General features: G+C 37.7%; 1 protein-coding gene across 4 annotated transcripts in view; it reads left to right on the forward strand.

Moving 5' to 3' along the window:
- The window catches only part of fndc1 (fibronectin type III domain containing 1), a gene marked incomplete at its 5' end in the record, with an annotated part of 39,892 nt that extends 30,437 nt beyond the window's left edge, over positions 1 to 9,455 (forward strand). For all 4 annotated transcript variants that reach the window (XM_080883929.1, XM_080883931.1, XM_080883932.1 and 1 more), the window contains 6 exons: positions 2,338 to 2,446; positions 5,627 to 5,706; positions 6,001 to 6,030; positions 6,403 to 6,564; positions 7,138 to 7,260; positions 8,586 to 9,455. In XM_080883929.1, coding sequence (XP_080740055.1) covers positions 2,338 to 2,446; positions 5,627 to 5,706; positions 6,001 to 6,030; positions 6,403 to 6,564; positions 7,138 to 7,260; positions 8,586 to 8,701 — 620 coding nt within the window. In that variant the 3' untranslated portion in view covers positions 8,702 to 9,455. The remainder of the gene's footprint in view (positions 1 to 2,337; positions 2,447 to 5,626; positions 5,707 to 6,000; positions 6,031 to 6,402; positions 6,565 to 7,137; positions 7,261 to 8,585) is intronic.
- Between the last annotated feature and the right edge of the window lie 5,895 nt (positions 9,456 to 15,350).

Here is a 15,350-nt window from a genome sequence, read left to right on the forward strand (position 1 = left end):
ACTTTTAAACTGACCTCAGTTTTGTGCGCAAGATCATCGCCCGTGACGACCAAGTACTTTTAAGCAGTTGAAAAGTCAGCTGAAGAGACAGACCAGGAGCTTGCTGTTGATTTTGTTTGACAGTTTGTCCCCCAAAGTGAGAATTTTAGTGAGGACTTCTACTGTTCAGTATTGAGGCATCTGATGGGAGAACTTTCAACAACAACAACCGGAGCTGTGGTGCACTCCAGAGTTTGATTGTGTGGCAGATTAGAGCACACTGTGAATACAGCTGTTTTTTGGCAACAAAAACTACCCGGACCACTAATTAGATCAATCAAATCAGTCAAATTCCAGCAAAGTATTGCTGTGTTTACATTTTTCTGTGACATCCACACCTGTTTAATACATAGTCTGTTTCATCATATTCTCATCTGTTGTGGTTCACCAGATACCTTGAACATGTTATCAGCCTCCCTCCAGACTCACATTTTAGAACTCAGTCCAGCAGCTTATTGGGAATAAATTGTGAAAGCGCAGACGGCGTAGAACACTTGGAATAGTGTTCCTAAACTCCCACCGCTTCTCAGAGAAAACCAGAATTCATCTGACCTTGAAATTGACACATGGAAAAAGGGAAAAGAGAGGAGAGTGGAGATAACGGCCTTCTGTATGCGCTATCAGAGGTAGCAATCTGGCCAGCAAGAGAAGCAGTATGTTTTCTTTGGCAGGCAACCACAGACTCATGGTCATGCAGTGCACAGGTTCATCATCTGATGTGTATAACAGATAGGTCTGTGCTGTCACTAGTCTTTTCTTTCCTTGGATTCTTACCCACTGTTCTTGGTTACTTAAAGTTTTATTAGACTTTTGTGCCTTATCTGTCTGTGCTTTTTTGGCATCAGTGATTACTATTTCTCCCATTTAAACTGTCCTAAATAATAACTTCAGATATCTACTTTTTTCTTGCCCACAAATCTTATTATAGAAATGAAAAAAAGGAAGAATCGATCGCAATAAGAAGGATTTTCCATGTGCACAAAATCTGATGTAGTTTCTTCTTTAGTATTTTGTTGACCTCCATTGTTGTCACAATTTCCTGTGTTTCCTTTCCTTTCCTTTCCTTTCCTAATGGTCTAGGCTACTATATATTACTCTAGATATACAATATACATTAACTGGCATATATATATATGCGGGATTAGTTCACACATCCAGAGCTAATCACAAAGGACTGTTTTTGTAATTAGGGGGTGTTTGCACAACCATGCATTACGACTTGCGGGTCATGGCTTTTTTTAATAACTATTGCATGGAAACAGCTGTTAGCATCTGGTTTTGTGAGTTTTCACCTGTACCCAACTTCTGGTTCCATTTACTCTGATGCATTGAGGGCATTTTCTTTGAAGGCTTTAGACAAAACATACACTTTATTCACTGAATACTTTAATTGTTGCTTTTGGCTTAAAGAACTACCTTCAAGAGACACAATTTATACCCATAGTAGGAGAAATTGCCCTCTATAGATTACACAGACAGACAGCAAAAGCAAGGATACTACTCTATCAAACCTCGATTTAACTATGCAAAAGGAATGAGGAATAAAAACTCAACAGAAGAAAAACAAAGTAGCTAGTATTTCCCTTCTCATCTGTCAGCAGCCAGCTGTGTTGGTCCAGCGCCAGTAAAAACAGAAAGTCCTGCTCAAAAGTCCAATAGAAACAGTCGGTAGTTTGACGTGCAGCTGAACTGGTCTCCATAGTTTTAAAGTGAGCGATCGAGGGCTGTGTGACCTCAGGTATTCACCGGATTCTGAGGATTTGTCTGTGTGTCTGAGAAGAAGAAGAAAGCAGACAGAGAGGAAGGCAGGCTGGAAGACAGTCGGTATGAGCAACAGAAAATGCAGAACTGCAGATTTTCTTTATAGTGTTTGAGACCACCTACTCCCACAAAGGAATAGTTTGACATGAACTGTAAATATGAAGCTGCCACCAGCCACTAGGAGGCTTAACCTCATCACCGCAAGGTTGGCTGGGCTGCCAGTGGAGACTTGAGGAACTTATTGCACGCTGCCAAGAACTTCTGGTATATGGCCCTTATTTTTACACCTTGGTTTTGAACTGTGTCAGGTTGGCTCTTTCCATATGTTTCAGTCTTTGTGCTGTGCTATGGTAACCAAATTCTGGTGGCCAAAAAAAGAAAACAAAAAGGATGTAGGTCTATTTCTCAAGATATCAAACGTTTCCTGTTATGCTGACCCTCAAATTGATATAAACATAAAAATTCTACATCTGCTTTAGAGATTTTCATTTTAATGACTAAGGAGACCTGCAATTAATTTTGTGTTATTCTCTGCAGGCTACATGGTCCAGAGTGCCTCATACGATGACATCCTCAACAATAGGTGGTCCTCTAAAGCTGCCACTGGGACACACCTGGCTGTGGAAAATCTCAAGCCCAACTCTAGGTAACATATTTTATTGTGTATGTTTACAGTATGTTAATGTTCTCTAGATGCATTTGCACGTACAATGTGTGAACATCCAAAATACTTTCCAGCTGGAGCAGTGTACAAGATCATCTCCCATGTGGGAGTCATAAAAACAAAAGAAGCTTATTTTACAAACAAAGACTTGCTTAGCTGCATGAATCTTTTACCTTGACCTCTGCGTGACCAAATATGCATGTTGCCTGTGTGTTCTGTGTGATTGCATGTAGATGTTTTTGTTTTGTTTTGTTTGGAACATGGCTGACTGTGATCAAATTAGTTTTATATTATTCAAAGCATGTACATTTTATGCAGTAGTGGCAGGAAAAGTCTTTAAAGTGGAAAACCAGCAGTTTGGTTAAGAAACAGATATGAATCTTTTTTTGTGACGTGCAGTAAAACTCAGATGAGACCCGAGAAAATTCAGCGGAACATAAATACAGCACATATTATCTGACACTTGCACAGAGATACAGCCATCTCAGTCTGTTTCAGTTATTAGAGCATGTTTCCACAGCCGTGTGTTACGAGACATGGGTCATGGCTGTCAAAATAAATGCATGGAAACATGAACCCAAGACAGAAAGAGAGTCTTGGATTCCTTTGTTGTTCACCTGTGCTTTTAGGGGTTTCTGCTAAAAGAATTTACGATACTCTAAATGGTGCAGTAACTTATACCTAGTTGCAGTAATTTAAAAATAGATTAATTTTTTCGAAATCGATACACAAAGTTTATGTGTTATTTAGTCAGTTGGTGCATTTAGGCCATCCAGATAATCTTCAGCAGTTCTCAATAAATATAGTGATTAAGTACTGGCAAGTGCAAGAAGACACAAAAGTGAAACTACTTTATATCCTTTAGCAAAAACAACATGTGTGAACCATGCATAGTTCAAATGAATGCTATTAATGGACACTAAAGGCTTTTATATAGTATATTGCACAGTCTAAAGCAAGAGTCTTTTTAGGTTTGTGAACTGTCAAAAAAACAGATGAACACAAAAAGCTTTCCAAAAGTATGCAAAGGGTTTTTATTCCCGCCAACCAGTTTATATCCAGGATCACGGAATGGTTTATGGGATAGTGTTGGCATTTCCCATGCTGGAGGCTCCTTCATGGTTTCCAGAACTACTGAGCAAATTTGTATTGCATTGACTAACAGCATAACTGCATATAAGTGAAACTTATCCTTTTTTTTGCATCCACAAGTTTCCCTCTTTCTATCAGTGAGTCATGTGGTGGGTAATACTTTATAATAACTACACAAGCATTAATAAGTTATTAGTGAAGGCCTCAGATGGGTTATGCATGAATTTTACAATAAATATTTCTATGTTGCGTATTGCTTTGTGCTCTTCTTGTTGTGTCATTTATAACAGCTTTGTAAGGCATAAATAGGTTCACTTTAGAAAAACTCGTAACTCCTTTAATAGACCATGAATTACAATATTAGATAAGTATTTATAAAACCTCAATTAACATTCTCACAAATAACTGATATCTTAATCATTACATGTATAACTGTATATCTATGTACTCTGTTAATTACTAAGACTTTTTAAATTATTTCATAAACCATTACAGCTCCTAAAAAGCTATTTTTTACTTGATGTAATACTTAAAAGTGGTGAATCCATCATTTGTAAAGTATAAAATGCTGACATTAGTCCCTTTATATGAGCTTATTTAGCAAGAACCTTTTATGTCTGTGTTTATAAATGACATATTACAGAGAAGTAATGCTTTATAAAGGATGACTTGAGTATTTCCTAATACCTTACTAACCCTTAATAGTGTGCTTTGTTTTAAAGTATTGCCATATAGTGCATACATAACATATATATTCTACTTCCATTGTATATAAGGTTTTTTTAAATGTAAAACTGGCTTTCGTCAAACAAAAGTCTAGCAGTTTTCACTCTAAATAGCTAATGAATACCTGAACTTGTAAAAATGGAAATCTGCAACCATTTAACAACATGTAGTAATTCATTTAAAGCCTTTTTATGCATAGAAATAGACAATTTTCTAATTTCCCTACTTCTGGTTTTCTAAGCATCTATTTCTCCTGCTGTATGTAAGAGAAGTTTACAGAATACAAATTGGTTGTGAATTTCTTACATATGTGAATATTTTTGAAACAGTTTAAAATTGGCTTTTGTGGGTTCATCTTGTGGTTCAGCTGTCATTTATTATGAAAAGCATATTATGAGGCCAGGCCAGATTTGGCTTGAAAAGGTACAACATGTGCAGTTGCCACATAGAATTTCTTTTTGAATGAAGATCTCTGCATTGAAAGTTTCAAATAGCAAGCAACTTTGGTCCTTGATACTGTATTTATTTTCACAATGTCCTTTTTTTCCTACCCACTCAGATTTCTTCTCGTCTTTCTTCTTCCATGACGTCATCTCTCTATAGCTGCATTGCTTTCTTCTCTCCCTCTCCCGTGACATAATTTGGTGAGCCTCTTCATATGGCCGTGGTGATTGGATCCAGGCTTCATGGCTGTATGTGTTGAAAGTTTTTAGACTTGAAATTGACAGATGATGAACTTACTGTGTGTGACCTTGCACAGTATACGAAAGCTCACGCGCACACATCATGCACAGTGGAAAAATTTGCAGTCTCTCAGTGTTGTCACTGCTGTTTTTTTTCAAATGTGACAGGACTTTATAATTCCTCAACCACCTGGAGATGAAATGAGATCACTGTTTGGCTTTGTTTTGCACTCTGGCAAGAAAGCTCGTGACATCTAGTAACGCTTTTGGGTGACAAATTTCTCTTTTGATTAGAGTCTCTCTCGCTTTCTTTACTTTTCCACATCCTTCCTTTTTGTTGTCATTCATTCTTCTACTTTCCTCTCAGCTGTTAACCTTTGCTTTTATAGATGTGTCTTTTTCCTCTCAACAATCCCTTTTGCCTCACCTCAGTCCTGCTCTCCTTTTCCCGTGAACGTGAGAGCCTTTTTATTGTGCTGCGCTCACTTTGGATTCATACAAGCATAAATCGGGCTACTCTTAAATCTTAAAGAATGTCAAGTGATCTGCTGCGATCGTTATCATTTTCCTATTTTTAACCAGTAACAACAAACAGGTGGAGTGGCACGTTAAATGCTAAAACTTTTATTAAAGCTATACTTTGTGCTCTGTTGTCATTCAGGTACTACTTCAGGGTGCAAGCGAAGAATGTGTTTGGTGTGGGACCATTCAGCGAAACGCTCTCCTATGTTACTGAATCAGGTTGTATTCTGTCATCACCTGCAACTGTAAACTTTGAGATACCCTAATGATTAAAGTTCAGACTGACTCTACATTTTCTTTCCTTACTGTACAAAAATAGAAGAATAATTCTCGCGGTTATATTCAGCGCACAATATTCACACAGAGAGTCGCCCTTGAAGAGAAGCCGACTTGCACATGTACACTGCATTACACGGTCTATTGGTTTTTCTTTCCCATCATCAGGTGAATGCATTAAACTTGATATGCAGTCTTTTTCGCCCCTGGTGTTTACTTTCTTTTTTGTTTTTTCAGATGACCCTCTCCTCATTGAAAGACCACCTGGTAGGTCTGCACACTAACAACACATTTCCAACTTAGAGACAAGTTATACTGAAAAATAATGAAAAGTTACAGTAATTTAGGATGGATTTTCTCTTCCAAAGCTTTCCTTATAATAGTAACATAGCTAATGTTGAACTTCTGTGATAATTAACTGGATATTGTGTTCACTATTTTCTAGTGTGTGACAGTTGCGTTTGTCTATTGTTATCCTTTGTATTTATGTTTATAACAATATGACCCCAGGAGTGATCTGGCCACAAGTGATTTTTCATAACAATGATATTTTGAAACCAAAAGGTAAAAATATCAAAGAACATTTTAGGTAGAAATGCAACTTAATGCTCTTCTTCCTCTATTCCTTAATGCAATCAGGAGGCGAGCCAATCTGGATTCCCTTTTCTTTCAAGTTCAACCCAGTCCACAGCAGCTGTAAGGGCAGCCAATATGTCAAGCGGACATGGTACAGGAAGTTTGTGGGTGTGGTTCTGTGCAATTCCCTACGATACAAGATCTTCATGGGAGACAGTCTAAGAGGTAAATATATTTCTGATGCTTAAAAATCTGAAATAAAGACTGTTTCTATGGAGGAAGAGGTGTGGCAGTCACCACCGACTAAAGTGTGATCACACAACCAATGATAAAGGCTATTAGGATGCAAAGCACATAGCCACAGACCTGGAGTTATAATTGGTAATTACTGTTCTTTGCTAAACCTTTTCTTTTTGGCTACCTGCTTACCTGCTATAAGAAAGATGACAGTGGGAAGGAAAACCTCCCTTTTAACAGAAGAAAGAAACCTGCCAGGCCCTTCATGAGCCTGGTCCAAAAGGAAAGTTTAAACCTAATCTCAAAAGTAGAGAATGTTTCTTTCTCCCAAACTGGGACCTGGTTCCAAAAAAGAGGAGCCTTAAAGCTGAGGGCTCTGCCTCTCATTCTGTTTTCAGAAACAGGTCTGAAAGAAAAGTGCTCTATTCAGGTAAAACGCTTCTATAGTTTGCCTGGCTCTGCCATTATTATTACACCATTTGGCAAGATTTATTATGAATTGCCTCCCACCATAGCAATGGGAAATGTTATAATAAAGATACCTCTCCCTTTTACCCACAGACCCATTTTACAGTATAGGAGATACATTTGGCCAGGGAGAGGACCACTGCCAGTTTGTGGACTCCTACAGGGATGGAAGGACAGGCCCAGCCTACTTGTCAAATAATCTGCCCACAGCACAAGGTAAATAAAAACAGACTGTGCATATTGTTTTAAATTTGCAGCCTGCACTGTTAGCCCTTACTTATCATTTGTTTCTATGCCGTCTGCCTTTCTGGCTCTGTAAAGGGCCAGCTGGTTGATTTATACCCATGCAACATATAAAGATGCAGAATGTTGTTTGCATGAATGCTCGTTAAAGTGATTTTTGTGTTGTGTTTTAGCCCAAATTTCACATGCTTTTCATTACCCCAATTTTTCTAATTAAACCATAAGTTCTTAGATTAAAGTCATGAATTGCTGGTAGTTATTAGTTTCGGGTCATTTTGGTACACCATGAAAATGCTTAAAACTTGCTCCATATAAGCAGTTGACTATATTTATGGTAAGTATGCAATCTTCTAAGGGTATTTTCTTATATGCCAGGCATTTTAGCATTGTGGCATCAGGCGAATGTACGATTAGGAGTGTGGTGTGTGTGTGTGTGTGTGTGTGTGTGTGTGTGTGTGTGTGTGTGTGTGTGTGTGTGTGTGTGTGTGTGTGTGTGTGTGTGTGAGAAAGAGAGAGAGAGAGAAAGAGAGAGAGAGAGATGTGGTGCTGAGCAACCACACAGATGTGTATCAAACCCACCCCGTATTATATATACAGCTGTGATTGACCTGGCAAGGGAAAGACCAGTTGGGAATATGTATGAATGGGAGGGAGGCCAGTCACATTGTGCTGGAGCAAATGAAACAGGTCTCAGATTTGTCTAATTCCCACATTAATGGCAGTTATCTCTGAAAGTTTTACAATGTAAGAAGTGATCAAATTCACAACCTCTGGGGTAGCAGCTTCTCTGTGCTGCGGTGCTGTCCTTTTCTATCAAACATTACTGAAACAAGAGTAAATAGTGCATTTGTTGTGGACTATTTCTATTACTATTGTGGAAGCAGTACCTTTGCATCAGAACAGGGTATGTAGGATTGCCTAAAACACCATATCTATTATGCTCAAAAAATATGCCACTCTGCGCCACAATGAGAGTGTCTCTGATGCGTTCACAAAACTGCAGTTCCATAAAAATAGATGCATTTGATAAATTCTCAAATAGTGTTATTGTTTTCAAATTCCATTAGAAACCAACTTACATGTCATTTGCCATAAACTCATGTCCACTGATGTGCCAGTGGAGAAATGCCATTCATACCTGTATAGGTTTTGACCAGCGCTTTTTTACTACTCACACATTGAATTGTTGCACATTATCTCATTTTGTTGTGCAGTTTAATGGATGGGGATGCTTCTATTTATTTACCTGTCTAAATGAGGATGGCTTTTAGCTATAAATAACTTTTTCTCTATTGCAGGATACTATCGTTCCTACAGACAAGAGCCAGTTACATTTGGGGTTATTGGCCGACGCACGCCCCATCCATTTGTGGGCTGGTATGAATGCGGGGTGCCCATTCCTGGAAAATGGTAACACAGTGAGAAGAAAAGACATTGTTGGGCAACTGTTCTGCATCCTGCTGCAGGCCTTCACCTTTTCCGGTCCTGCCCTAAAAATGGACTTTTGCCTGCCACTACAAAAAGACACCACTTCGAATTTGTTACAGCTTCACACAAAAGGAGAATATAGTACTTTTAAACAATTCAGTGTATATCTTTACAATGCACTTTTTATATAAAGCAGTATGTATATGAGGGGGAAAAAGAAGCATGTGTGCTCTTGCTTAGTTTAACTCTTGTCTCAGAGTGCCCTATTTCCAACCATTCCAGTGACAGGTCCCCACCCAGTGTTATTTATTTGACCAGTAATGCAGTGACATTGGACCAAAGAAGAAGCTGCAAAGCAAACTGTAAGAATGGGCACTTGAGGTGTGTGTATAGGTCATTTTTAATCATGACATTTGTATTTCATAATGTAATAGCTTTATTGTGTTCATAAACAATCATACTGTTTTTACAACTTTTGGTATTCACCAGAATCCATTAAAAGTTACTGTGTAAGTTTTGTATGTGTACGGACAAAGAATAAAAGACCAAATATTTGCTCAGGAACTGTGGGAGATTTAATAAAGGTGGTATGGGAAACATAGCAATCCAAAAACATGAATCATATTGGACTTTCCTCTCCTGACACATTCTTCTCTAGCAAAAGCTTTTACACATGATCCAGAGCTACTTAATCAACTTAATGGAAGATCAGAGTATCAGATACGGTTTAGCTGAGCCAGTTGGAACACCACCTATTATAATCTCAAAAACAACACATTGTGGAGAGCAGCAGGTGCACAAAGAAAAACTGAAAAGCAATCATAGTCAGTGAAAACTAGTCAGCTTCGACATGTACCTCTGTGTATTGCAGAGTTCTGATAATGTCATTTTACTTGGAATTTAACATTTAATCCAAAATAGAATTTCTGCGTGTTAGCACTACATAGTTAGCATTATATAGTTAGTATTATGTGTTTAAATATTGCACATTTTCGCATTTACACTCACCAGTCTTTGCCTTCAGAATTGCCTTAAATATTCATCTTCATGGTATAGATTCAAAAAGATTCTAGAAAAATTCCTCGGGGGTTTTGCTTCATACTGACAAGACAGTAACAAAGAGATCCTTCAGATATTTTTGTTTTGCACGTCCTCAAAGGAAATTTCCTACAGGCGCTCTTTTGAACTGAAATCTGGTGACTGTACAATGAAATCATTGCCATGTTTAAAAAGCCTGTTTGAGTTGATCTGAGCTTTTGACATGGTGTGTTATCCTGCCGGAAACAGCCATCAGAAGATGTGTACCCAGTAGCTATGTAGAGGTGGACATGGTAGGATGGAGCCATGCTTTCATGTTGTTTCTGCCTAAAATTAGAATTATGCAAAAGTAATCAAGACTTTAACATCAGGCAAAATATTTTAAATCTTTTGTTACCCAATTTTGGTGCAAATTGTAGCCTCAGGTTCTTGTTCTTAGCTGACAGTAGTGCCACTTGACTTGGTCTTTTGGCGCTGTATCTTACCTGCATCAAGGTTTGACTTGTTGTGTGTTCAGATGCTCTTCTGCATCTTACAGCTGAAAGCAGTTTTACCTTTCTCCTCTGACCTCTGGCATCAATGAGGTAATTTTACTCAGAGAACTGCTGTTCAGTGGAAATTTTCTCTTTTTGGTCCATCCTCTATAAACCCTAGAGGTGGTTATGTGAGAAAATCCCAGTGGATCAGCAGCTTCTGCACATCTGACACCAACACCTTAAATCACCTTTATCCCTGCCTGCACACACACACACAAACACACACCAACACACACCACCCACACACACACACACACACACACACACACACACACACACACACACACACACACATATATATATATACATATATATATATATATATATATATATATATATATATATATATATATATATATATATATATATATATATATATATATACACATATATATATATATATATATATATACATATATATATATATACATATATACATATATATATATATACATATATACATATATATATATATATATATATACATATATATATATATATATATACATATATATACATATATAAATGAAATAGCATAATTTCATTATGATTACATTATTCATGTAATAAAGAGGAAGAAAAAAGGAATCACTGATGTATCTGAAATGTATACTTTGTTACTTTGTTAAATGTTGTTTGTTACCAGCCCCTGACTTAACTTTTGATAAACTACTACAATGTATAATTTCTTCTTCTAAACCATTGTATAAAAATGGGTGATTGAACACAGTTGTATTTATATTTAAAGCATCAGAATACCTATTTTTTTAACCACAGCAGCTTGATGTACGAATCACATCTCCAGGGTCGGATTTGGAAAGACTTTCAGTAAGATTTTGTTGAGCCAATTACCACTGGTATACTTTGGATAATGTAAAAATAAATATTAATCTAATTATCTGCCTATCTTATTGTTACAAAATTCAGAGAAAGTTTTTTCAAGGAATCAACTTTATTTCCATACTCAAAACCATCTGCGGTGCTCATATTTTGCTGTGTTATTTGAGTGGAAATGATTCTGCTTCTTGGTGAAATAACTGACAGAAGAAAACTTAATCCTAAGTGGGTCTGTGCCACAATAAACCTGGTGGAAAGTATTTCACCAATTAAGCTGAATGAATAGAAAGCTTTCTTTGTATTGATTGCCGATTATTCAGTGCTGCGTTTTTTTTTAGATTTCGAGGTGAATCTTTTGTGGTTAGATTTATTTTCCAACAGCAGAACCACAGCTACTCTTTTGAGAGCTTGCCTAAAAGTCATTGCAAACATTTTTCAGTCATTTGTGACTGTAAGGAAAATGATGATATTAACCATCTCTGTGTCAGAGGAAAACCAAGTACTACTCTTACAAATCCCCATCGTTCTTATGAGAATGGAAAACACTTTTTCTATCCCTGCAAGATGAAAAAGATTGAAATCAATCTTTACTACTCATAATACTACTTTGGCCATCCATCCATCCATCCGACCAAAAGCCCAGACCTGCTTCTCCCCAGTCACCTCCTCCAGCTTATCTGGGGAGATACCAAGTCATTTCCAATTCACCTGAGATATAAGGGTGTCCTGGGTCTGCCCTGGGGTTTCTCCCAGTAGGACATCCCCGTAACACCTCAGATGGAGTAGGAGCTATACTCTGCTTAACTGCCTTACCCTTTACTTGTCGACAAATCAGCATTCAGTCAAAGCATAGTGTCATCAATGTCGAGCACTGTACAGTTGGGATTTTGGAAGACTGCATGGAAGCACGTCTGCATTGATTAAAAACCCCTCTCTAGGCTCACTGTAGGCAAACGCATCACTTATTTTCTTGAGGCAGTCATTTTGCTTCCTTTTCAAATATATCAAAGGTCCAAACATAGTCTCTTATCTGAGGAGCACAGGCGGTCAATTGTTGAGCTTGGCTCAGATTTGTTATGGCAGTCAGATTTAAAACACAATAAATGCATCGTGAGATCTGGGAGGGCAAAAATATTTCCCCTGGCCAATGACTAAAAGATAATGGATAATGGTTTTGTTTTGGAGTCAGCAGACCAATTTGTCAACGCTTTAGTGGGTGGTTGTCAGATTTCGAACATAGTTTCCAGGTACACTGTGTGGATGAATGCTTTTGCTACCATGTGTTTTCAGTGAGTGATGAGAGTCTCTTTGCCCCAAAATATTTTCATTGGCTGCAGCTTGTATTGCCATTTGGCCTGAATGGAGAATATTGCAATATTTAATTCTAAGCACATTGGGGAACTCCAGCCTACTCTGAGACCTGAGATGGCCATTGAGACAAGACATTTCAATATCAGTCTTTATCTACAAAAGACGTTTTTGATCAAGGAAAAGATCAGAGGTTTACAGAGACAGATGAATATATTGCTTTCAGGGATACAGTGTTAGAGAAAGATTTAAATAACTGAGGCCTGTCATAAAACATCGGGCTATTGTCCACACATTAGCTCACTAAATGCAGCCAGTTTGGAAAACTGATTCCATATGCAATACCAGTGTGTAAAGTTACTTTTTGATGTTAGAGTGTATACAGATTTATAATGATTTTATAGAGATGATAGGGTATATTTCAAGTCACAGCTACCTTGGATTCTTTAAGATAAAGTTGTTGTGATGGATGTCCTTGGCAGCAAGCAAATTTACAGTCGTGTGAAGAGAAAGAACACCCTTACTGCTTCCACAGAAATTAAGAGGGTAAGTAGCAGCAAGAATATGCTAATCAAATACACTGGTAACAGCAAGCATGAGCACCTCCATAAGAGGAGAGGTTTGGGCCGGTTGATGTTCTGAGGTTTACCCATTTCCTTAATCTTCCCAGCAGTACGCATCTCAGTAACGTAACACAAAGGTCAGTCTGTGCAATGCTCAAAGAAACTGCATAAAGAAGAAAAGCTACATCTTAGATGCTAAAGACCTCAGTAAGCGTGACAGTCCTATTAGCTTATGTCAACAGCTATTGAAGTCTGAAGAAATATTGTTTTTCTGGAAAAGTTGCCAAGAGAAAGCCACTTCTCTCTAAAAAGAACATGGTAGCCCAGTTCAGGCTTGCACATTTGTATCTGAACAAACCAGAAGCCTTCTGGAACAATGTCGTAGGGCAAAGGAGATCAACGTAGAGACATTCGTCCATAATGCTCAGTGTCAAAAGCCTAACAAAATATATCAGCCCCTCATACCAACTGTTTTAGTGCTAGCTTAAAAGCATCAAATGCAAATCTTTAACACAACATAACACTTTCAAATAAATTATGGTTTTACCTCACTAACCTAGCTAACCTATCAGCCAGCTAGCTAGGGCTAGCTAATATCTTAGCATATGCCCTGCTGGACTACTAACCTCTGTTACCCATATAGGCAGTCCACAAACTTTTGTTAAAGAAATAAGACGGTAAAAATAAAAATGTATAGAGCTATATATTTTGAATCTCAATGAGTAATAAAAAGCAGTACAAAAAGATTGGCAGATGACATCATACTGACACACATACACATCATACTGGGGTAGTTAGCAGCACTTGACTTTAATTTAATGTCATTACAACAAAGGGTGTAAGGAATGGAAGTGGCAGAGACATGAAGTAGTATTAAAATCCAAACAGTGAAATACATTCATACAAAAATCTCCAAGCTAATCTATTGTGCCAAAGGAATTTAATTTATCTCATATTAATAAATATTCTTTTGATCACAAGACTATTTGACTGTTGATGGTTGCAGCCTGGTGTCATTGAGTGAAGTTAATACTGACAAATGTCTGTTTAAGACCACATTTACGTCACGTATACAGTTGTTTTCATCAGTGCAGGGTGGCCTTGTTTGTTACTTGGGGCAAAAAATGTGCCATGCATACCAATGGCCTTGACTAAGTTTGGCTAACCAAGTGCTGCTGTTACTTTGTCTCCTGATTAAGAATTTACTTTCTCACTCTGCAGCATTAGACTTTGGACTTAGAATTGAAATGTAATTTACTGCATCTGGTTCGTTCAGGACATGCAGCCAAAAGCTGACATCAGAAGATAAAGAAGGGATGAAGTGGTGGTCGGTATCACCCATGCGCACATAGACAAAAAAAGGCACGCACACACACACACCCATACACAAATGCAGCCTTTTAATTTTGTTCAAAGATGTTGAAATTTTGCTTTTTTCAGCCAAGTAAACACTGCGACACCAATCCATTATGACACGCCACTGAAACATCATATGTCAGCTATTTTACAGTGTTTGGCACAAACTCTGTAAGAGTTTTCAGTTAAGGTCTCTGCACAGAGCAAACTGCTGATCCTTTTTTATAAAAAAGGGGCAAAAGGCCATGCTAGCTTGATTGAGTCCAGACCCAGCTGACTTTCCACACGTGGCTCTTGCATTATAAATTTAGCTACTTCTTAAACCAGCTTCTCAGTAACAGTAAGTTACCCCTCCCCTGCCATTGCTGTAGTGATTTAGAAAGAGCTCATTTCAATATATTTGGATGTAACACTTAATAGTTTAATTGCAGAAACATTAAGAATGTATAAAGAAACAAAATGTGGTTTCAAAAGAATGCAGGTCTTCTGACTGTTTTCCACATGCAGCTTTTTTTGTTTCTCTTTGATAGAAGTGGGTCACATGCTACTTGGACTGGAAAAAGTTAGACTTCATTCTAGAGAGCTGAAATCATCGCAAGAAGAACGAGTTGAAGGCTGAGGAAAGAAAAGCAAAAAGAGCAGAGAAGGGTGTGAAACATACTCAGAAAAAAAAGTTTACAGGCAATGTCATGTTTTATTTCTTTTATTTGTGTATGGAAATATTTAGGCAAGGAGCATTTAATAAGTTGATTTTTGTATGATATGATTGCAAGAACTTTGTTTCTCCTTTGTAATATACACCTTGTAATCAGCCAGCAAATCACAGCATGTTTTAAGTTACATTAATTTCACAGAGTAATAAAGTAGTAGCTGCATTGCACTGAGGGGAAACTGCCATCTGCCTTTTGCTTGAAGTTTTCTCTACCTTTAACACAACTGCACATCACTGCCAAATGGTGACACCTGAGAGAAGCACATGTTCTTTGATTCAAAGTGT

Source organism: Rhamphochromis sp. 'chilingali' (genome assembly GCF_963969265.1).
Source record: "Rhamphochromis sp. 'chilingali' genome assembly, chromosome: 5".
Taxonomy (NCBI): domain Eukaryota; kingdom Metazoa; phylum Chordata; class Actinopteri; order Cichliformes; family Cichlidae; genus Rhamphochromis; species Rhamphochromis sp. 'chilingali'.